This window comes from Sorex araneus, chromosome X, assembly GCF_027595985.1.
Source record: "Sorex araneus isolate mSorAra2 chromosome X, mSorAra2.pri, whole genome shotgun sequence".
NCBI classification, from domain to species: domain Eukaryota; kingdom Metazoa; phylum Chordata; class Mammalia; order Eulipotyphla; family Soricidae; genus Sorex; species Sorex araneus.
In genome coordinates this window covers 193,600,884-193,621,204 of record NC_073313.1, presented here as the reverse complement: position 1 = coordinate 193,621,204, position 20,321 = coordinate 193,600,884, and the positions used below count along the sequence as shown (strand labels likewise).

General features: G+C 37.4%; 1 protein-coding gene across 2 annotated transcripts in view; it reads left to right on the top strand.

Annotated features, from left to right (window-relative positions):
- Window positions 1–20,321, top strand: part of LY75 (lymphocyte antigen 75) — a 150,027-nt gene that overhangs the window by 58,385 nt on the left and 71,321 nt on the right. For both annotated transcript variants that reach the window (XM_055123154.1, XM_055123153.1), the window contains exons 24-29: window positions 6,460–6,589; window positions 9,738–9,964; window positions 14,427–14,598; window positions 16,156–16,323; window positions 17,081–17,197; window positions 19,200–19,394. In XM_055123154.1, coding sequence (XP_054979129.1) covers window positions 6,460–6,589; window positions 9,738–9,964; window positions 14,427–14,598; window positions 16,156–16,323; window positions 17,081–17,197; window positions 19,200–19,394 — 1,009 coding nt within the window. The remainder of the gene's footprint in view (window positions 1–6,459; window positions 6,590–9,737; window positions 9,965–14,426; window positions 14,599–16,155; window positions 16,324–17,080; window positions 17,198–19,199; window positions 19,395–20,321) is intronic.

Below are 20,321 nucleotides of genomic sequence, written 5' to 3'. Positions count from 1 at the left end.
CAAAGGGCAAAGATTAAGAAATTAACATTAAAATCAAAGTGAAAAATAAATACTAGACAGAAATTAACTGATATCCCTGATACAGTGTTACTTTGTTCATTGTTTATGGCTAAAAGAACTCTGAATCATACATAATTGCATACAAATTAACAAACAAAATAATACTTGTTTATAGAAAACTTGTGGGTCAGGGAGCTAGTACAGGAGGTAAAGTGTTTGCTTTTCTTATGGCTGAGCCATATTCATTCCCTGACACTTTATATGGTCCTCCAACCACTACTAGAAGTGACCTCTGAGCACAAAGCCAGGAGTAAGCCTTGTATACCACCGGGTGTGGTCCAAAACTTCTCCCCCACCACCCAAAATAGAAAATTTGTGAGTTATATAGGAGTGATTACAATAAAGAAAAGTATCTTACTTTCCCTGATCCCATTTATACTTAGGCTAGCAGCTTTAAATTTCTTATTTTGACAGGGGCTTCCCCAGTAGTGCTTGTGGACCCAGAGTCCACTTACCGGTGATGTTAGCCCAGCATTGAGGACCTGCAGGGTGCCACCAGGGCTGGACCCAGTGGTTTTAGGGAGGCAATCATTCAGTACCTAGGGTTGGACCATCACTCATGAGCGCGCCCTCTCCCTCTCTCCCTCCCTCTGTTTCTCCCTCTCCTCTTCCCTCCCCTCCCCTCTGCTCCCCTCTCCTCCCCTCCCCTCCCCTCCCCTCCCCTCCCTTCCCCTCCTCTCCTCTCCTCTCCTCTGCTCTCTTCTCCTCCCGCCACCCCCACATCCCTAGCTCCAAAACTTTTAACCATGCCTCACAGAAATACAGGTAGGTCACTATCTGGTGCATAGATAAATAAATATAAATAAATTGAGGGTCCAGAGAGATAGTATAGCAGGTAGGGTACTTGCCTCTCATGTGACTGACCTGAGTCCAATCCCCAATTATACACACACACACACACACACACACACACACACACACACACACACACACACGCACATGTATATAATGTTGAATTAAAACAAGAGTTTCAGAAAACACCACTTACCCTTAAAATTTATACACACTAATATTTTCTTTCTGTTCCACTCTATCTAGCCTAATCTGTTCTCTTTAGTTTAACATAGCTTAGACTAAATTTGGTATCCTAGCCTGTTTCAGTGCTGCAAATTTAAGTAGAGTCAGTTAGCTGATTTATGAGTGAGTTTCAAACCATACTTGAATCCTATTTAGGAAACCACAATATTTGGGCATTTTTCTTTTTTTTTCATGGGCTTTAATTTATTTTTTGTTTCTATATAGAGAAGGGTTTAGTGTCTGTGTGTGTGTGTGTGTGTGTGTGTACACACTATAGTGCTTTTTTTCTCACTTAGAATTATATTGCAAATAGTTTATTTTTTTAAGTAATTTTTATTAAAGAGCCATGATTTACAAAGTTACAGATAGTTGCATTTTAGGCATAAACATTTATTAGAAGCATTTACTACATAAATATTTATTACAGGTACAAATCCCAAACAATCATGAGCAAAACTTCTAATAAATTTTCAACACCACTCCCTCCACCAGTGTCAACTTCCCTCCTCCAGCATCTCCAGATTTCCTCCCCATTTCAACCCCCATACCATTCCTCTCTGTCAACTTGACAGTCACATTACAAAGCTTCAGTGGTTGACTCTTAAATCTTGTTTTCAGTTCTGTTGAATCTGTATTAGGTATATGGCTACACCACTGACTCACAAATACGAACAGGTACAAATTCCAGACAATCATGAGCAAAGCTTCTAATAATTTATCAAAAGGAGTTACCCTGTGTCACACAACCTGTAAGTAGTATCTCTAAGGCTCAAGTCTGCAGTTTGATCCACATGACCTTGCTCACTCCATTTTAGTGATGAGTTTCTTGTGCCATAAACATATATACTCTAGAAGCTTTCTGTGGGGTAGGACCTCTCAAGCAGTGCTCAGAAGTCCCAGCGGACATTCTGGCAATATTTAGACAATTTGACTGCAGGGTTTGATGCTAGGGTCCAAGAATTCAGAGCTGCTCAAGCCACTCAGACCACCAGGGCCATCTCACAATACTTAAGGTCTTTCAGGACCACAGTCAGAGAGCAATGAGGTACTAAAGTTTCAAACTTGGGCTTTTAGCATGTGTTCCTGATCAATGAGCTATCTTCCTGTCTCCTGCATAAACATTTTAAGTGGTTGTGCAATATTTCTTGATACATACAATATTGCAACCAAGTTGTTGCAACAAATATCATTGTGTATAATTTTTGCTTATATTTTTTTTATTTTATTCTACTTTATTATTATTATTTTTTATAATTTATTTATTTTTAATTAGAGAATCACTGTGAGGGTACAGTTACAGATTTATACACTTTTGTGCTTATACTTCCCTCATACAAAGTTCGGGGTTGCCTCTTCTGATAAAGTTTGAAAGTGATACAGCCTAGTCAAAGGATAGAAATAGTTATAAAGCTCTGGTTACCAAATTGCTTTCTCATAATGCTTAAGTTTGTTTCTGTCAGTGATAGATTGTGATTGCCCTTCTATCCATACTGGCATTTCTAACATTGGAAATTATATATATACATATACATATATGTGTGTGTGTGTATATGTATGTATATATATATCAAACACTCTGTTAGTATATTACATATTTTTTTATTTAGTTTGCACAATAGGTTTGAAATAGTTCTGTTACTTGTCTTTATTCAAGTTCATCACAGCCATAGATAGCCAGCAGTCTCACAATCCCTGGATTGGGGATTCAGCGTCTGAATCCCCATCCAGAAGTTCACAGAGACTGTCTTCGCTTCTCTACTACATCATTTCTTTATAAGTTTGCTTGGTTTTGGTTTTTGGTTTGAGGCAATATCTATTGATGTTCAGGGCTTACTTCTGTTTCAGCACTCAGGGATCACTACTGACAGGATTTGGGTAACCATATGGAATGTCAGGGATCAAACCCAGGTTAGCAACATGCAAGCAAGCCCCCAATCTGCTGTACTATCTTTTCAGCCCCAATTTCTCTGATTTCTAATGAAATATTCTGTAAGCCCTACAAAAAAATTTTTCAAGTGTGACTGTTACTGTTCTTTGCCAGATTATCAAAATCTTCATATAATTTTTCCTGATCTTATGACTATATAAAAATATTTGCTTACCTTATGTATTTTTGTTTGTTTTGTGGACCATACCTGTAGGTGCTCAGGGCTTCTTTCTGGCTCTGTGCTCAGGGATAATTCCTGATAGGCTTCAGGAGTCCCTATGGGATGCCAGCAATTAAATCCATGTTGTGCCCATGCAAGGCAAATGCTCTACTTGCTGTACTACAATTCCAGCTCCTATAAGTTCTGATTCTGTCATCCTTGTAATACACTGTGAGAATTACATGAGATAATTTATTTGAAGCTTTGGGCATGGTACCACTTTAGTTTTTTTTTATATTATATAAATTGTACTTTATTATTAGTTTTTAATTAATAGTTTATTTTTAATTAGTGAGTCAACGTGAGGGTACAGTTACAGGTTTATACATTTTTGTGCTCATGTTTCCCCATACAAAGTTCGATAACCCATCCCTTCACCAGTGCCCATTCTCCACCACCAATAAACCCAACATCCCTCCCCCCCTCCCCAGTCCCGTCTCCCCCCACCCCACACTGCCACTATGGCAGGGTATTCCCTTTTGTTCTCTCTCTCTCTGATTAGGTGTTGTGGTTTGCAGTAAAGATGTTGAGTGGCCATTGTGTTCAGTCTCTAGTCTATATTCGGCCCGCATCACCCTTCCCCCACATGACCTCCAACCACATTTTACTTGGTGTTCCCTTCTCTGAGTTGCCCAGAATGAGAGACCAGCCTCCAAGCCATGGAGACAACCTCCTGGTACTTATTTCTACTATTCTTGGGTGTTAGTCTTATAGTCTATTATTCTATATTCCACAGATGAGTGCAATCTTTCTATGTCTGTCTCTCTCTTTCTGACTCATTTCACTTAGCATGATATTTTCCATGCTGATCCACTTATATGCAAACGTCATGACCTCATTCTTTCTAACAGCTGCATAGTATTCCATTGTATAGATGTACCAAAGTTTCTTCAACCAGTCATCTGTTCTAGGGCACTTGGGTTTTTTCCAGATTCTGGCTATTGTAAACAGTGCTGCGATGAACATATAAGTGCAGATGTCATTTCGACTATACTTTCTGGCTTCTCTGGGATATATTCCCAGCAGTGGTATTGCTGGATCAAATGGGAGCTCAATATCTAATTTTTTGAGAATCGTCCATATTGTTTTCCAAAAGGGCTGAACTAGTCGGCATTCCCACCAGCAGTGTAGAAGGGTCCCTTTCTCCCCACATCCTCTCCAACAGCGGTTGCTTTTGTTCTTTTGGATGTGTGCTAGTCTCTGTGGTGTGAGGTGGTATCTCATGGTTGTTTTGATCTGCATCTCTCTGATGATTAGTGATGTAGAGCACTTTTTCATGTGCCTTTTGGCCATTCGTATCTCTTCCTTGGTAAAGTTTCTGTTCATTTCTTCGCCCCATTTTTTGATGGGGTTGGATGTTTTCTTCTTGTAGAGTTCAACCAGTGCTTTATATACCATTGATATCAACCCCTTATCTGATGGGTATTGAGTACCACTTTAGTTTTCAATATAAGGAATTATTGGGCCAGATTGCTCATGGCTACAAGGATTGCTCATGGCTACAAGTACCTTTCTTTCAAGCTTAAGACCATCAGATTGACTCCCAGTGCACATACAAATGCACCAGATTAAGTCCTGAAAGGTTTGTTATCTGGAACCCTCTCTGGAACATACCACAATAGCATATGTGATATTAAGTACAAGCCAGCTGTGTTCAAGCACCACAGCTAAAGAGGTGCATGTGTTGCAGCTGTGAGTGTAAGCCCTCAGCACTGGTGTAAACATGGTGACTAAAGTGTCCAGCCCCTGGTGAACACCTTGACCACATGTGTGAGCACTGTAGCTAAATGTGACCCCTTTCAAGCACCAAAATCAAGTGTGTGTGCTCTACAGTCTAGTATGTGCATTGCCCTGTCACTGCACAATGACTAGAGAAAGAAAAGGAGGCAAAATGAGCTATAATTATTATTTTAGCTTCCTCCAAAGATACATACAGAGAAGTTTCTACTTCTGCAAATTAACCTAGTTTATGATTTTCTGAAAATTGCTGTTACATTTAGATATTCAAATTTAGTAGAATAGACATGATGATACAATCTTCTTGAATAATCATATCTTACATTGTGTTTTTCTTCTTTACTTCATTTTGTGCAAGAAAAGCTACATTATTGGGTTTCTCCTTTCTGTTTCCTTCTACTATAACTGCTTGAGATATGTGTGTATTTACTGATTTTCTATGCTGTTTTCCTACAGTAACATTTTTGTTCATTTTCTAATATCCTTACTGAATTCTTTGATCATCTTCTTTTTAAGGGGAAGAATACATTTGATAATGTATGTTTGACTGCACATAAACTTTTGCTAACTTTAATTTTCATGAACCTTAATTTTATATTTTATTTTCATTCTTTTTTTTTGGTCATTGGGTCATTGGGTCATTGGGTCACACCCGGCAATGCACAGGGGTTATTCCTGGCTCATGCACTCATATTTTTATAGTCTTTCCTACAGTTATTTAATTTTTGGTTTACTTAGTAATATATATGTACATGTTTTTTTTTATTTTAATCCATAGCTCCTAGTCAAAACTTCTATTTCTAAGTGTGATATGTTCCAAAAATAACAGAAAGATACAGAGATGATACATGTGGAGTAAATTTTTATGTCTCATATAATTGATTGAAATCTAAGTAGATGAATGTTTTCATTTCTATTTGTATAGTATGTGAATTATCTATCTGATGTGAATTATCAATTGTGTGGTACACACTTTGTCATTCTAAAATTTTAAGTATATCTGTGGTGCCAGGGAGATGGCTCACAGGACTGAGGACATGTTTTGCGTGCAGGAGGTTCAGATTATATCCCCAATTTATGGTTCTCTGAGTAACAAACTTGGACCAGCTTATAAGCACCACCAGCTATAACCCCAAATCAAATAAAATATTTGAATGAATTAACTAAAATTAAATTTTGGATATGTTAAATAAATTAGTAATAACTGTTTTTTATTTTTGTTTTAACTATTCATTGTTGTATAATTATATTTTAGTCTTCTAGCAATTTATTTTAAAGATATGTTTATCAAGCTCACCCCTATTTTCTTCTCTAACATCTGAAATTAATTACCCATTCCTATAGCTTTGGAAGTATAATAGAATTTACCTTGTAATTTCATGATCAGTTCCTGTGTAAAATGTTTACAGGAAGGAAAATTCAATTATAAAAAAATAAAGTTTTCTTGGTAATGTCTTCAAACTATTAGCCACATAATTTTTTCTATATATTTGCTTAGATTTTTGATGAAGATTCCCACTACCACTGTGCAATGATGGTCAACATCCCAAAGTCACGTTTTATTGGAACATGGAATTTTACTGCCTGCAATGAATACCATACTCTGTTTCTCTGTCAGAAATATTCAGGTATGGATTATTATGTAGGTAATTAGGACTCTATTTATGTGTATGTGTATATATCTTAATTTTTAATAAAAGCTTAAGAATAAATATTAACTCATAATCATGTACCTTAAAACTTCAGTTGAATAAATCTATTTTGACTTAGTGAGTCAGATGATCTGAAACAGAATGCTATCTTTTCAAGGACCAGCACTATGCTTAATAAAGTATCAAAATTAAGCTTCAGATGAAATTTGTTAATAGCAGTTGTCTCCTGGTAATGTTATGATTGACTTGTGTTACTTAGGAACATAAATTTTATAAATATATGTAAAAATTTTTATTGTGACTTCACATCATGGTAAAAGGAAGAAAAACTTGTAGTTTTTAACTTAATATAACATAAAATTCTTGTTTGGGTTTGGCCACACACAGCTGCTTACAGTGGTGCTCCAGAAACCATGTGGTTCCAGAAATGAAACCTGGGATTCTGCCTGAGCAGCATGTGCTCCAGCCCTTGAGCCATTTCCTCAGCCCATAAATGTTAGCTATTAAACTTAGAACTAAAAAAAGGATGTGACACTTTATAAACATATCCTGTATTCCAATAAAAAATAAAATGCATAAATGAAGGAGCTGGAGTGGTAGTATAGTGGGTAGGGCATTTGCCTAGCATACAGCCAATCTGGGCTTATTTCCCAATACCCCAGATGGTTCCTCATGCCCACCAGCAGTAATTCCTGAGTGCAGAGCCAGGACTAACTTCTGAGCAAGACTGGCTGTGGCCCCCCAAAACAAAATAAAACAAAACAATATTTATGTATGCACACATATAAATGGAATCATCCATGTTTTCAATAAAAATATTTTTATGGATCTCAGTGAGTTTTAAACAAATTAGTTTTTAGACTTTTATTGTACAGTTAGAATCTTAAATAGATTTTCTATGTGCTTTTAAAGAACTTTTTTTTTTTTTTTTAATTTTATTGAATCACCATGTGGAGGGTTACATAGTTCTCAGGATTATGTCGGTTATACAATTCTCAAACACCCTTCCCTTCACCAGTGCCCATCCTCCATCACCAACCCCCCCAGTATACCTGCCGCCCCCTCCCACCTCCCCAGTCCCCACCCTTGTACTTGATAAGTTTCACTTCGTTTATGCCTTATCTCGATTACATTCCATGTTTCAACACACAACTCACTACCGTTGTTGGGGTTTCCCCCAAAAAAGAAAAGCAGTCCTATTGCCAAGGAGGCATTTGATAGTTCTCCACTGCTAAGAATATAGAGATATTAAGTCCCGCTGTTTGTTACATAACTTTTCTTTTTCCCCCTTGCCCCGCGCCACCGAGTTCACGCCTGTTTAGTAATCGCCACGCTGCCTGACAAGGAAAAAAAAAAAAACGAAACAAAAAACGAAAAAACGAAAAGGATGGTTATTTCCCGTCTTCAGCAGACGTGGGGCTCTGGCTTAGTTGATAGACTAGTAGAGTGTCTGGAAGCAGTTTCTGGAATCGAAGGTCTTGCGCTGGTATCGGCTCCGGCTCGAGATTCCACCAGCGTCCCACTGTTCCATGTACATAATTTTTCCCCTTATATCCCATTCCCACGCCACCAGGTCTGTTTGCTTAATGGACATCACACTGTAGTTGACGACACGCCGCGTTTCTTCCCGAGAAAGAAGAAAATTTCTTCTCAGCTGGCATGGGGATATAGCTTAGTTTAGTCTAGAGAGATGGCTACCGTTTTGATTGCCTTCAATATTTCAGCAACAGACTTACTATTCTTGTTAGAATCTCCCACAAAAGTCCGACCCATTAAAAGCGAACCATTACATATTGCTGATGCTGAGATAACATTAGGTTTTGAGTTTCTGTATAAAGTCCAGGGAAAGTACAACCAGAAATAACATCACTACAAACTTTTACCCTTTTATGGTGCTCATAAGATGGAGAAGTCCTGCGCTGTGTTCAGGAGGGAGGAGTTGGGAGAGAGAGACAGGTTAAAAGAATTGGGGGATGCCCGGGTCCCACTGTTTCAGCGCACCGTGGGGTCTCTGGTCCCATGCCGGAATTAGTTCAGTGGGCTGCCTGGAGTCCAAGGGCGCTCCCTTGGGCTCTTCCTTCATGCTCGCTCCGCAGCCGGATCCAAAGGGAAGCACACGTGGGGGAGGTGGGTTTAAATATCTATCTGGTGTGGGCGGGGGTCGCCGCCCCCGCCCCCTGGGGTCTCCCGCAAGCGCGCGAAAGCGTCCTGTTTCAGCTGGATCGCCGGCTCCATTTTGCGCTCAGGAAAACCGCGGATCCTGCGCTGTGCTCAGGAGGGAGGAGTTGAGAGAGAGAGACAGGTTAAAAGAATTGGGGGATGCCCGGGTCCCACTGTTTCAGCGCACCGTGGGGTCTCTGGTCCCATGCCGGAATTAGTTCAGTGGGCTGCCTGGAGTCCAAGGGCGCTCCCTTGGGCTCTTCCTTCATGCTCGCTCCGCAGCCGGATCCAAAGGGAGAACTTTTTTTTTTTTAGAGTGGGCTTTTTCATTTTTATCGCCTCTTTGTAACTGCCTTATTCAGAAAAATAGTGTAAACCAACAATTCAAATACAATTTTCCTCTTATGTATGGCTTTTTACATTTTTTCATAAGAGCTGTCCAGGGATAAAATTTTTGTAAGCAAACACCTAACACATTCACTTGTCGAAGCAGTTCAGAGAAGGCATTTGACCCCATCCTGATTTGGTAACTGTTTTGTAGGGGATTTTTTGTTTATATCTTTTCCCTTCATAAATTTGATCAACTAAAACACAGTTTTGTTCCAATTTTAGAAAACTATGCATTTGACTCAAGATATATTACAAAATATACCTGTTTCTTTATGTTTTGTCTTGTTTGGGAGCCACATCTGGCAGGGTGTAGGGCTTATTCCTGGCCCTGCACTCAGATCACTCCCAGCGGAACTCCAGGAACCATAGGAGGTGCTGAGAATCAAACCCAGGTTGGCTGCTTGCAAGGCAAGCACCTTACATACTGTACTATTGCTCAGACACCAAAACATGCCCATCTCTTCCACTCTCAATAAGTAGATAAGTAATTTCTAAGGTAAATTAATATGGGAAGAAATTTGGCAAAAGTTCTATGACTTGATGGTTTTTGTGTTGCTGTGTTTTTTATGTACAGAAGTGGAAGACAGACAGACCCCGAAGAATGCTTCAGAAACTGTGAAGTATCTCAATAATCTGTATAAAATAATCCTGAAGAATATGACTTGGTTTGATGCTCTGAGTGAGTGTCACAAAGCTAATATGCAACTGGTTAGCATCACAGACCCTTACCAGCAGGCATTCCTAACTGTGCAGGCCACCCACTATAACGCCTCTTTATGGATTGGACTCTCCAGTCAAGATGTAAGTTTTCAGGGCTGGTGTCCCAGCTGTCATAATTGGATAATGGAATATGGTGTTTCTTTTATTTATTTATTTTGGTGGGGGTTGCACGCCTGCCAGTGCTTACAGGTTATTCCTGCCTCTGCACACAGGAATTATTCCTGGCAGTGCTAGGGAAACCACGTGGAATGCCAGGAGTTGAACCAGAGTTGACTGCATGCAGGGCAAATGCCTTACTGATTGTACTGTTGTTCTGGCCCAGAATGTGACATTTTTTTATTCTGCTAGAACCTCTCATATCAGACTGAAAGAAATCTAAGATCAGAAAAATTAAAATTCCAGTGAATAAGTTTCATACTTGCATAATTTTTAGTGGCAGTGGTCTTTCCACACAGTTGAAAGATTTGATGTCTTATTTATATTAAGAAAAAGTTCAATGGACATATGTAGTTGAGCAATTCTTTATATTTATTTGAATCAAGGACTCAGCTATAATCAGAGGCTTCTAATGTTCCTTTAGCCATCAAAAAGAGGAGGAAGAATTTTTAAAGTATATGGAGTTGAGCAGGTGTAAAATTCTATGATTAGTGCCTTTTCAGAATCAGCAGAGTGAAATTAAGCCATACTACAAGGAGATTAGAATAGTGTTTCACTACATATCAAGTCCTAGTCCTGGATAGATGTAGAGAATGTGTGTGTGTGTGTGTGTGTGTGTGTGTGTGTTGCTTGGCTTTTTTAAATGAGTGTGAAGTGTTCCTCTCAGCATTGTAGGATGCTTTTTGCTTCTTTTCTAAACCTTCTGTACAATAATTTGACATCCTGCACACTGAGACATATCAAAGGGCATGATACAAGGCTAAATATTTATCACATTTCAAACTAAATAGAAGTTCTGTTACTTGTCTTTATTCAAGTTCATTGCAGTCATGTATAGCCAGAAGTCTCACAATCAGCATTTGAATCCAGATCAAAGACAGCCTTACTTTCTTTACTATATCATTTCAAATGAGTATCATTCCTAAAATATTCTTGCTAATTGTTAGCTCAAATATAATATTCTCAGATTACCTGATTTCTTTATTTATTTGGTTTATTAGCACAGCAGGTAGGGCATTTTCCTTGCATGGGCCCAACCTGAGTTCAGTTGCTGGCACCTCATATGATCCCCTGAAACCTGCCAGGAATGAGCACATAGCCTGAGCACATAGCCAAAAAATAAGCCCTGAGCATCTACAGGTATGGCCCACAAAACAAACAAAAAATGCATAGGTTAAGCAAATATTTTTATATAGTCATAAGATCAGGAAAGATTATATGAAGACTTTGATAAGCTATCTAAGGCTGTATACATTTGGTACTGTGTAAGGGTGCCAATTACAGGAATGTGATGTGAACTTGACTTGTGCAATGTGTGACTTATAGCCCTAGTTAGATAAATGACTCCTAGATCATTGTTTATAATCCAGTCTCAGAAATGATTAATAGCAAACGAGGAAAAACCTGTTGCTGTACTAAGTAATCCTAAGTTATGTATATATTAGAGTAACATGCACTTGGCTTAAGAAAATGTGATTGGAGATAATTTTTTCCACAATTGAAAAATAAACAGAATTGAACTGGAGAATGAATGAGAAAACCTACAATATATTACCAATGGCAAATCTTGTTTTCACTGCCACCAGTAATCTTCACAATCTCAGTTTAAAGGAGTAGTAATGTCTATACTTATATGCATGTCTTGAAGAATGCTCATTTCGAGTCTCTCTTTATCCCAAAATATACTTCCAAATCAAGACAAATCACCAATATGACTGAGTTACTTGCCTACATTGACAGCATCAACTCCTTTAAAATATCAGCTCATTTAAAACATACTTATATTGAACACAACTAGGATCATACTTGTCTGTGACATCTTCCCCACTTAACAATTTGCATCTTGGGGCTGGAGTGATAGCACAGCAGGTAGGGCGTTTGCCTTGCACTCGGCCGACCCGGGTTCGAATTCCCAGCATCCCATATGGTCCCCTGAGCACCGCCAGGGGTAATTCCTGAGTGCAGAGCCAGGAGTGACCCCTGTGCATCACCAAGTGTGACCCAAACAGCAAAATAATAATAATAATAATAATAATAATAATAATAATAATTTGGATCTTGCCCCTTAACCTATTTTCATTTTTTCCTTCTATTTTTCATTTGAGCATATTCACCATTTATTATGTTTATTTTGTTTCTTCACAAGCAGTTTTAGGGGGAGGGAGATAGCTCAAAGAGTTGGAATGATGCATGTTTTGCTTGAGGGAGCCCCGGGTTCAATCCCCTGCATCACATGGTTCCCCAACCATTCTAGTGTGGGGAAGGGGGAGGGAGAGTCAGTCAGAGAAAGAGACACAGAGAGAAACAGAGGGATAGACAGAGAGAGAAAGCACCCACATAAACTGCCTTAAATCTTTGGAACAGAAAGAGTATAAATAAACAAATTAAAATCAATGGGAAAGTATTAGATTTTAAGCACAGTAGTAACAGTACCAGATTTTGACTTCAGAAAAAATTTATGCTAGGCAGAGTTTGGAAAAAGTAAACATTTCAGGAGCTCAGAGACCCTTTAGAGGCTTTTCCCAAATTTATGCAGGAAAATTGCCTGACTAACAGAATGTTTTCAGTATCTGAGATGTAGCAGTTCCTTGGAGTTCTAGACTATAAAGTCTAGAGTGTAACTGTATACATTCAAGTAAGTGAAAGTGAAATTACATAGAAGTTGAAGAAGTCAGAAAGGACTGGAAACTGGAGGGGTGGTTCCCAGAAACACTGATGTCCCTTAGTCAGCTAGGACCAGAACAGCATGGCTCTAGCACCTGGAGAACAGACCTGTCGCTCTAGCAGCATCAGATCTGCACTTTACAATCCATCTCCTAGATTTCCAGCCCTTCTGTGTAAGACTGGGTGGTCAAGCCAGTATTAGGATGTTAAGATAAATGGCCACAAACTTTCAATGCACTATATATATATATACATATATATATATATATGTGTGTGTGTGTGTATGGTATGTATGTGTGTATATGTATGTATGTATGTATGTATCATTGTTCATCGATTTGCTTGAGCTTGCACCAGTAACGTCTCCATTGTGAGACTTGTTACTGTTTTTGGCATATTGAATACGCCAGGGGTAGCTTGCCAGGCTTTACCATGCAGGCAGGATACTCTCCATAGCTTGCCGGGCTCTCCAAGAGGGACGGAGGAATTGAACCCAGGTTGGCCGCATGCAAGGCAAATGCCCTACATGCTGTGCTGTATATATATATATATATATATATATATATATATTATATATATATACACACATACATATAGATATGTATGTATACATATGTATATATATATATATACACACTATGCATGCATAAGCTTCTCAAAGACATGTGAAAACAGTGGGGTGAGATGATGCAGGATGAAGAGGAAGGGCACTGAGATTTATGTAGCTCTTCTAATGTATGGCTAGCCACGACTTATGTGTTTTACACATGTTGTCAAATTTATTCTGGCCTCATGATGTTTGGTGACATCCATTTAGTGGGTAAGGAGATGAAAACTTGGCAAGATAAAATTCATAATAAACAAGACTCGTAAATAACTGAGGCAGAATTTAAAACTAGGTATCTTAGATTTGAAGCTCATGTTCTTTCCACTGAACTCTATCGTCATTAGCTTAATGGTCTTTACTCCATTTTAGCTTTCTGATTTCCAGCAACCAACAGTTTTAGTTATGTGTGGGCCAATAGAAGGACTCTAGGCCTAGTGGCTTGGATAAGAAACCCAGCAATGACGGTTATATTGTGTCACTTACTCCATATTACATGGCTTCAGTTTCTTCATCTGTAAAATAAACATAATAATAGTAACTATCACTTATAGTTGTTATGAGGATTAAATGAAGTAGTAGTTTTTTCAGGTTTTTCGTTTGTTTGTTTGCTTGGGGGCCATATCCTGCAGTGCTCAGGGAATATTTATTTCTCAGTGCTTAGAAGTTACCCCTGGCAAGTGCTCATGGAGACTATATGTGGTGCTGAGGATTTTAATCAGGATTAGCTATATTAAAGGCAACAATGCCATACCTCCTGTACTGTCTCTCCAGCCCCATGATAATATTTGTAGAATACTTAGAACAATGTCCAGCACATTGAGTGTGTGTTAAATATGTGGTAAAGTGAAAATTATTAGGCTGACCATGAGGGTCAAAAAATAGGGGCTGGAGTGATAGCATAGCAGGTAGGGCGTTTGCCTTGCACGCGGCCAACCCGGGTTCGAATCCCAGCATCCCATATGGTCCCCTGAGCACCGCCAGGAGTAATTCCTGAGTGCAAAGCCAGGAGTAACCCCTGTGCATCGCCGGGTGTGACCCAAAAAGCAAAAAAATATATATATATATACACTAATAAGTGAAATATTGTGACCTGAAGTGTGTGTCTATTCCTTATAGGATGAACTCAATTTTGGTTGGTCAGATGGGAAGCGTCTTCAGTTTAGTCGCTGGGATGATAATAATAATGAGCAACTTGAAGATTGTGTAGTGTTAGACACAGATGGATTCTGGAAAACATCAGAGTGCAATGCTTATCAACCAGGTGCTATTTGCTACTATGCTGCAGGAAGTATGTTGATTTCAAATAATTTATATATTATTAACATTCCCATGAATAGAATTTTGGAGGAATTTTTTAATTAAATTTTTAAATTGTTCAGAAATTAGAATTGCCCTTTTTTACAACAAAATATGAATTCAATTAGAATATAATTGCATGTCAAATATTTTATCAGTAATGTCACTTTTGAAAATGGTTTATCTTTATTCTTATGCCAGCTGAAAATGGTTATTGAAACTTTAGTTTAAAAACCCTAATAGCTTCATCTATATACATTTTGCATTTATATTTTTATCTTGTTCTTGTCTTTTTTTTTTTTTCTTTCAGTTTTTGGTCCACACTGCTATAGACAAAAATAGATGTGGAGAGCTGGGAAATTAGCTTAGGGGTACATGCTTTGAATGTGCAAGAACCTGTGTTTGATCTCTGGCAACACAGGCTCCACCGAGCACCATAGAATATAGTGCTGGTGACCCCCTGCATTGCTGAACTCAAGCGTTCCCTCATCACCAGGCTCTAGCATTGAACCATAAGCCCAGTTGACTGAGTATTGTCAGTAATAGTTCCCTTGTTTCCTAAGCCCTGCTTTTGAGTCCCTCCCCTTCACACCCCTCAAAAGAGAGTTTTGTCTCATGAGAAATGGCAGTAAAGAGCTGAATGGGATTCAAGAGCCCAAAGATCATCTCTCTTTACCTATCCTGTCTATATCTGTCTATGGACCTGCCTTTTTCTCTTTATATGATTTCTGCTTCTTCTGCTTCTGTTGAAATGTGAGAACATTCTCCAGCTTCTAGTTATAACCACAGTTGAAGTCAAATTAACTAACTCTGAGTTCACATAGAGAGAATCTAATGGACTGAGTTTGAGTCAGGTGCTTATCTCTGGCCCAGTCAGAGGAAAGTGGTTTTATAAACACCAGGAAATCTACATTTATGGTTTCTAGCAAAAACTAAACACTGCTTCACAGACAGAATTGTGAGTTGTGGAAATACTGAATAATCTCTGCTATATATTAAATCAGTTTTATTTGTTTCTAAGAGTATTATAATATTTTATTATTATTGAATATGTAGCCTTTTCATAAAATGGGGGAACCCATAGAGTTTTCTAAATAACAGGTTTTAAACTATTTCTATTGTAACTAAAGCAATAATTCATTTAAAGTATTAATTACTTCATTTAAATTTTACTTTAAAATTAGAGAATAAATAAGAAACTTAAAGGTGAATTTTTGAAGTGACACATGGGTGTGTTATTAATGGATATATAGTTTTTCTTTGAAGTTAGATAATGATGAAGGAAAACAGAAAATGCATTTAAACTGATATTATTGATTTTTACATTTTCCCACTCACTCTGAAGCAAGGGAAAGAAAATTGTGATAATTTCCTTCCTATGAAAGCCAGTTAATAGGTCACACTATATTTAACATAAACAGAGAAAGCATTGCCAAGCTATTATTTCTGGGCTTCCTGGATATGTCCTACAAATCAAGTATAATTACTGTGAGCAGGATTTAACATTTATACCTGAAATAATGATTCTTTCCATTAATTCTTTTTCTAGATGAGACTGCAAAAGAGGTCAAACCCACTTACAACATTCAATGTCCATCTCCTGTTCTAAATACTCCATGGATACCATTTCAGAATAGTTGCTACAATTTCCTGATTACAAAGAATAGACATACAGCAAAAACACAAGAGGAAGTTCACTCTAAATGCCAGAAATTGAGTATGTATATTTTATTGCTATTACATATTGTATTATACTCATTTTTAAAAGTTTACCTCAGTGTATTATAATTGTTTCCTATTTCCACTGTAACAGGATTTCAAAAATATATATCTCCTGAGTTCTACATTGTCAGTGTTTAAGTGTTGAAATTGGTGTTTACTTAAAATGAGGATTTCAGCAATAACCTGCTCATTGCAGAATTCATTCCACTTTTGCATGTTTAAACAAAATGGATTCTACTTTTTAAAAAAGAGAAATTACTGTAGGAAGCAAAGGACTGCATATTAAATCAAGCTTGGCTATGGGCAAAGAGAAAATAGGTTTGTCTGAGTGGTTAAAAGCATAGATAAATCACAAAGAAACAGTCCTGCTTGAAAGAAATATACATTTCACATTTTTATTTCTTAATATTCTTTAGATATTTCTTATGAAATTCACCTAAAATTTGTGATTGCTAAACAACAAATCTTTGAATTTGGTGGAAATTTTCCATGCAAAATATCAAATAATTATTTTCCAAAGTGTGCTCTCTAGAATTAGTCTTGAAAGACATTCTACGAAGAAGCGTTCTTAGAATAAGACTGAGAAACATCCACTATTCCAAATCTGCCTAACACATATATTTTAAATTAAGTAACTGTGTATAGCTAATTGTAAAGTAATTTGATAATTAAGTTTATGTTTCATTTTTTAAGTAAGTTGAACAAGTAATAAGTACTTGTATAAATTTGTGACTTTTTTTTTTCTTTAACAGATCCCAAATCACATATTCTGAGTATTCGAGATGAAAATGAGAACAACTTTGTTCTTGAACAACTTCTACACTTCAATTATATGGCTTCATGGGTTCTGTTAGGTCTCACTTATGAAAGTAAGTTCTAAATATACTTTTTTCCCTACTTATATCATACTATATTCAAAACTACTTATGTATTGATTTTAAAAATATGTATTTATTAATATAATTTTAATTGTGTGCTTAGCATAATTTATATAAATGCCAGGACAGTTGTGATTTGATTTGAGGGAGAGAGTCTCCTAAGTCCTATTCAGGGTGCCCAGGGACCACTTCCAACAACTCTAGAACAACTAGGTCAGATAGCTGGTGAGAGGACCCTATGTTACCACTTTCATTTTGTTGCATGTGGCCAACCAGTTTTTCCAACACTTGTTGAAGCCTTCCTTGCTCCAGCTCATGGATAAACAACAAGTTAGTGTAAATATAATGCATATTAAGTTAATTTACATTTATTGTTTCATTACTTCAGTATCCAAAATAGTATTTAATCCCAGAGTACCTCCAGGTGTGACCTAAAAATATAATGTAATCTTAAAATTAAGGGTTTTTTAAAAATAAAACAGAAGAACAAGATATTTTATTTCTTTTTTCTACTGAATCACCATGAGATACAGCTTGAAAGCTTTCGTGTTTGAGTTTCAGTCATACAATGATCAAACATCTATCCCTCCACCAGAGTACATTTTCCACCACCAATGTCCCCAGTATCCCTACCACTCCCCGCACCCCATCCCACCCCTCCCACTGCCTCTATGGCAGACAGTTTCCCTCTTACTCTCTTTCTACTTATGGGCATTATGGTTTGCAGTGCAGATAATGAGAGGCTATCACATTTGGTCCTTTATCTATTTTCAGCACACATCTCCTATCTCAAACAATCCCTCCAACCACCATTATCTTAGTGATCCCTTCTCTATCCCAGCTGCCTTCTCCCCCAGCTCATGAGGCAGGCTTCCAACTATGGAGCAATGTCACTGGCCCTGTCTCTAGTGTCCTTGGGTGTCAGTCTCATATTATAGAACAAGATACTTTCTGTGTTCTAGAAAGTACTTCTCTAAAAAAATAACTGTAGAATTCCTTTCAATAATCTTCTTTATAAAAGTTTGTAATATATATAGAATGCTGTTTCAAGCAACATATAAGTTTAGTGTAAATATAGTGCTTATTAATTTACATTGTTTTATTGTTTATTTACATTTATTGTTTTATTGCTATATAAAGAAGTAAACAAGTGCCACAGAATACAGTGCTTCTTTGTATCAGTGCTAGAGTTAAGCATTTAGGCTTGTTGCTGTCAGAGATTCAAAAGAAGGTGGAAATAATCAGGACAGCAAGAGATATACAGGTGATAACCTACATACAATTTGTATAATCTATCTGTAAGTAATATGACTCTTCATAAAAGTTCATAATTTCAATATGCATATCAACTTTCTTTCTGACAGTTTTGTTGAGATATATATTACATACCTCATAATTTATCCATTTATTATTATTCACAATTTAAATGACTTTGAGTGTACTCATAGAATTATACAACCATCACTTCTGCAAAAACAAACACTATCCTCATGAGACATACCTTCTCATTTCCTGTCCCATCTTCCAGCTCTCAAGTGCCAATAACCTACTTTCTGTCTCTACAGATTCACTATTTTGAACATTTCATATAAATGATATGCAATATGTTATTTTTTGCAGCACCAGGGATTGAGCCCATAATTGGGGGGACTGTGATTGATTTCTAATCCGCATAAAGGTTTCAAAGTTTATGCAGATAGTCCTAGAACTCCTATCACTGTATATAAGTTTTTTAATCACATAATATTTTAAAGTATGAGCATACCACTTTGGGGCCACACCTGGCAGTAATCAAGACTTACTCCTGGCTCTGTGCTCAGGTATCCACTCCTGCTAAAGCTCATAGTATCATATGCAATGCCAGGGTTAACCGCATGCAACCTTTAGATGGAGAGGAAATAGAAAAAACATAGCTGAGCTTGAGTATTAACCTCACAACTGTAATTTAGTTCTTGATTTAATCTCTACGCATAAAAAAAAATCTTTCCTTTAGATAATTCCCTTATGTGGACTGACAAGACCATGCTGTCATATACAAACTGGAAAAGAGGGAGACCGGCTCTAAAGAATAGCAAATTCTTTGCTGGCTTGAATACTGAAGGCTTGTGGGATATTCAGACCTTTAATGTTATTGAAGAAATGCTGTATTTTCAACAGCATAGCATTCTTGCTTGTAAGATTGAAATGGGTAAGTACACTAATGTCTAAATTCCTTGCTGTTATTTAGGCCTTCCCCTTCTCTTAGTTATTGTTGCAGTCACGAGGTTCTCACACCTAGTTGAAGTGCCTGTTGGGGAGATTGCATTTCACGTGTAGTTCTTGCACACCCTTGATGTGGAGTAGTTCACACACTTTTGCTGTGTCACCAGTGATCCCAACTTTTGGGATCACATGTGGCATGCAGGGTGATGACAGGGATCAAACTCAAAGCCTCTTACATGCAAAGCAGCTGCTGTGCCACTGAGTCACATCTCTATCCCACTTTGCATTATTTATTTTGTGTAGGCTATTCTTAGATTATTTGATATTGGCTTAGTAATCACTTTTTTTATTAATCACTTTTACTGAAGAAGTAAAAGTGATTAATAAAAACAGCAATAATGAAAAAATGGATTGCATTAGAGGTAAATACTGGTCGGACATTAAGGTTGACACATAAGTGTTATATGCAAAATACACTGACACATAAATGTTATATATAAAAAATATACCTTGTTATACATCTTTATACATAGCAAAATGTAATTGGGTAGATTTTTGGTATCCTCAGTTAAAAATGAATATCTTTCAATATTGTCTAATTCCTTAAATCAGTTTTTAAATATGTCAGCCTTTAAAAGGCTCATAGCAGGGCCTGAAGAGAGTAGGGTGCTTACTTTGCACCTTGTACACAGATGACCTGGGTTCACTCCCCAGAACCTGGTATGGTCAGATCCAACTGAGTTAAGGTTGAATTCAACTCAGTTAAGGTTGAATCCAGGAGTGATCCCTAAGAACACAAACCCTAAGCAATGTTTGGTGTGCCCTCAACCCAAAGAAAAAGAACTTATAGCTTAAATGTCTAAGGCTTCTCTACTGACACAAAGCTCATAGCCTCAATGGTATTATTAAGGCT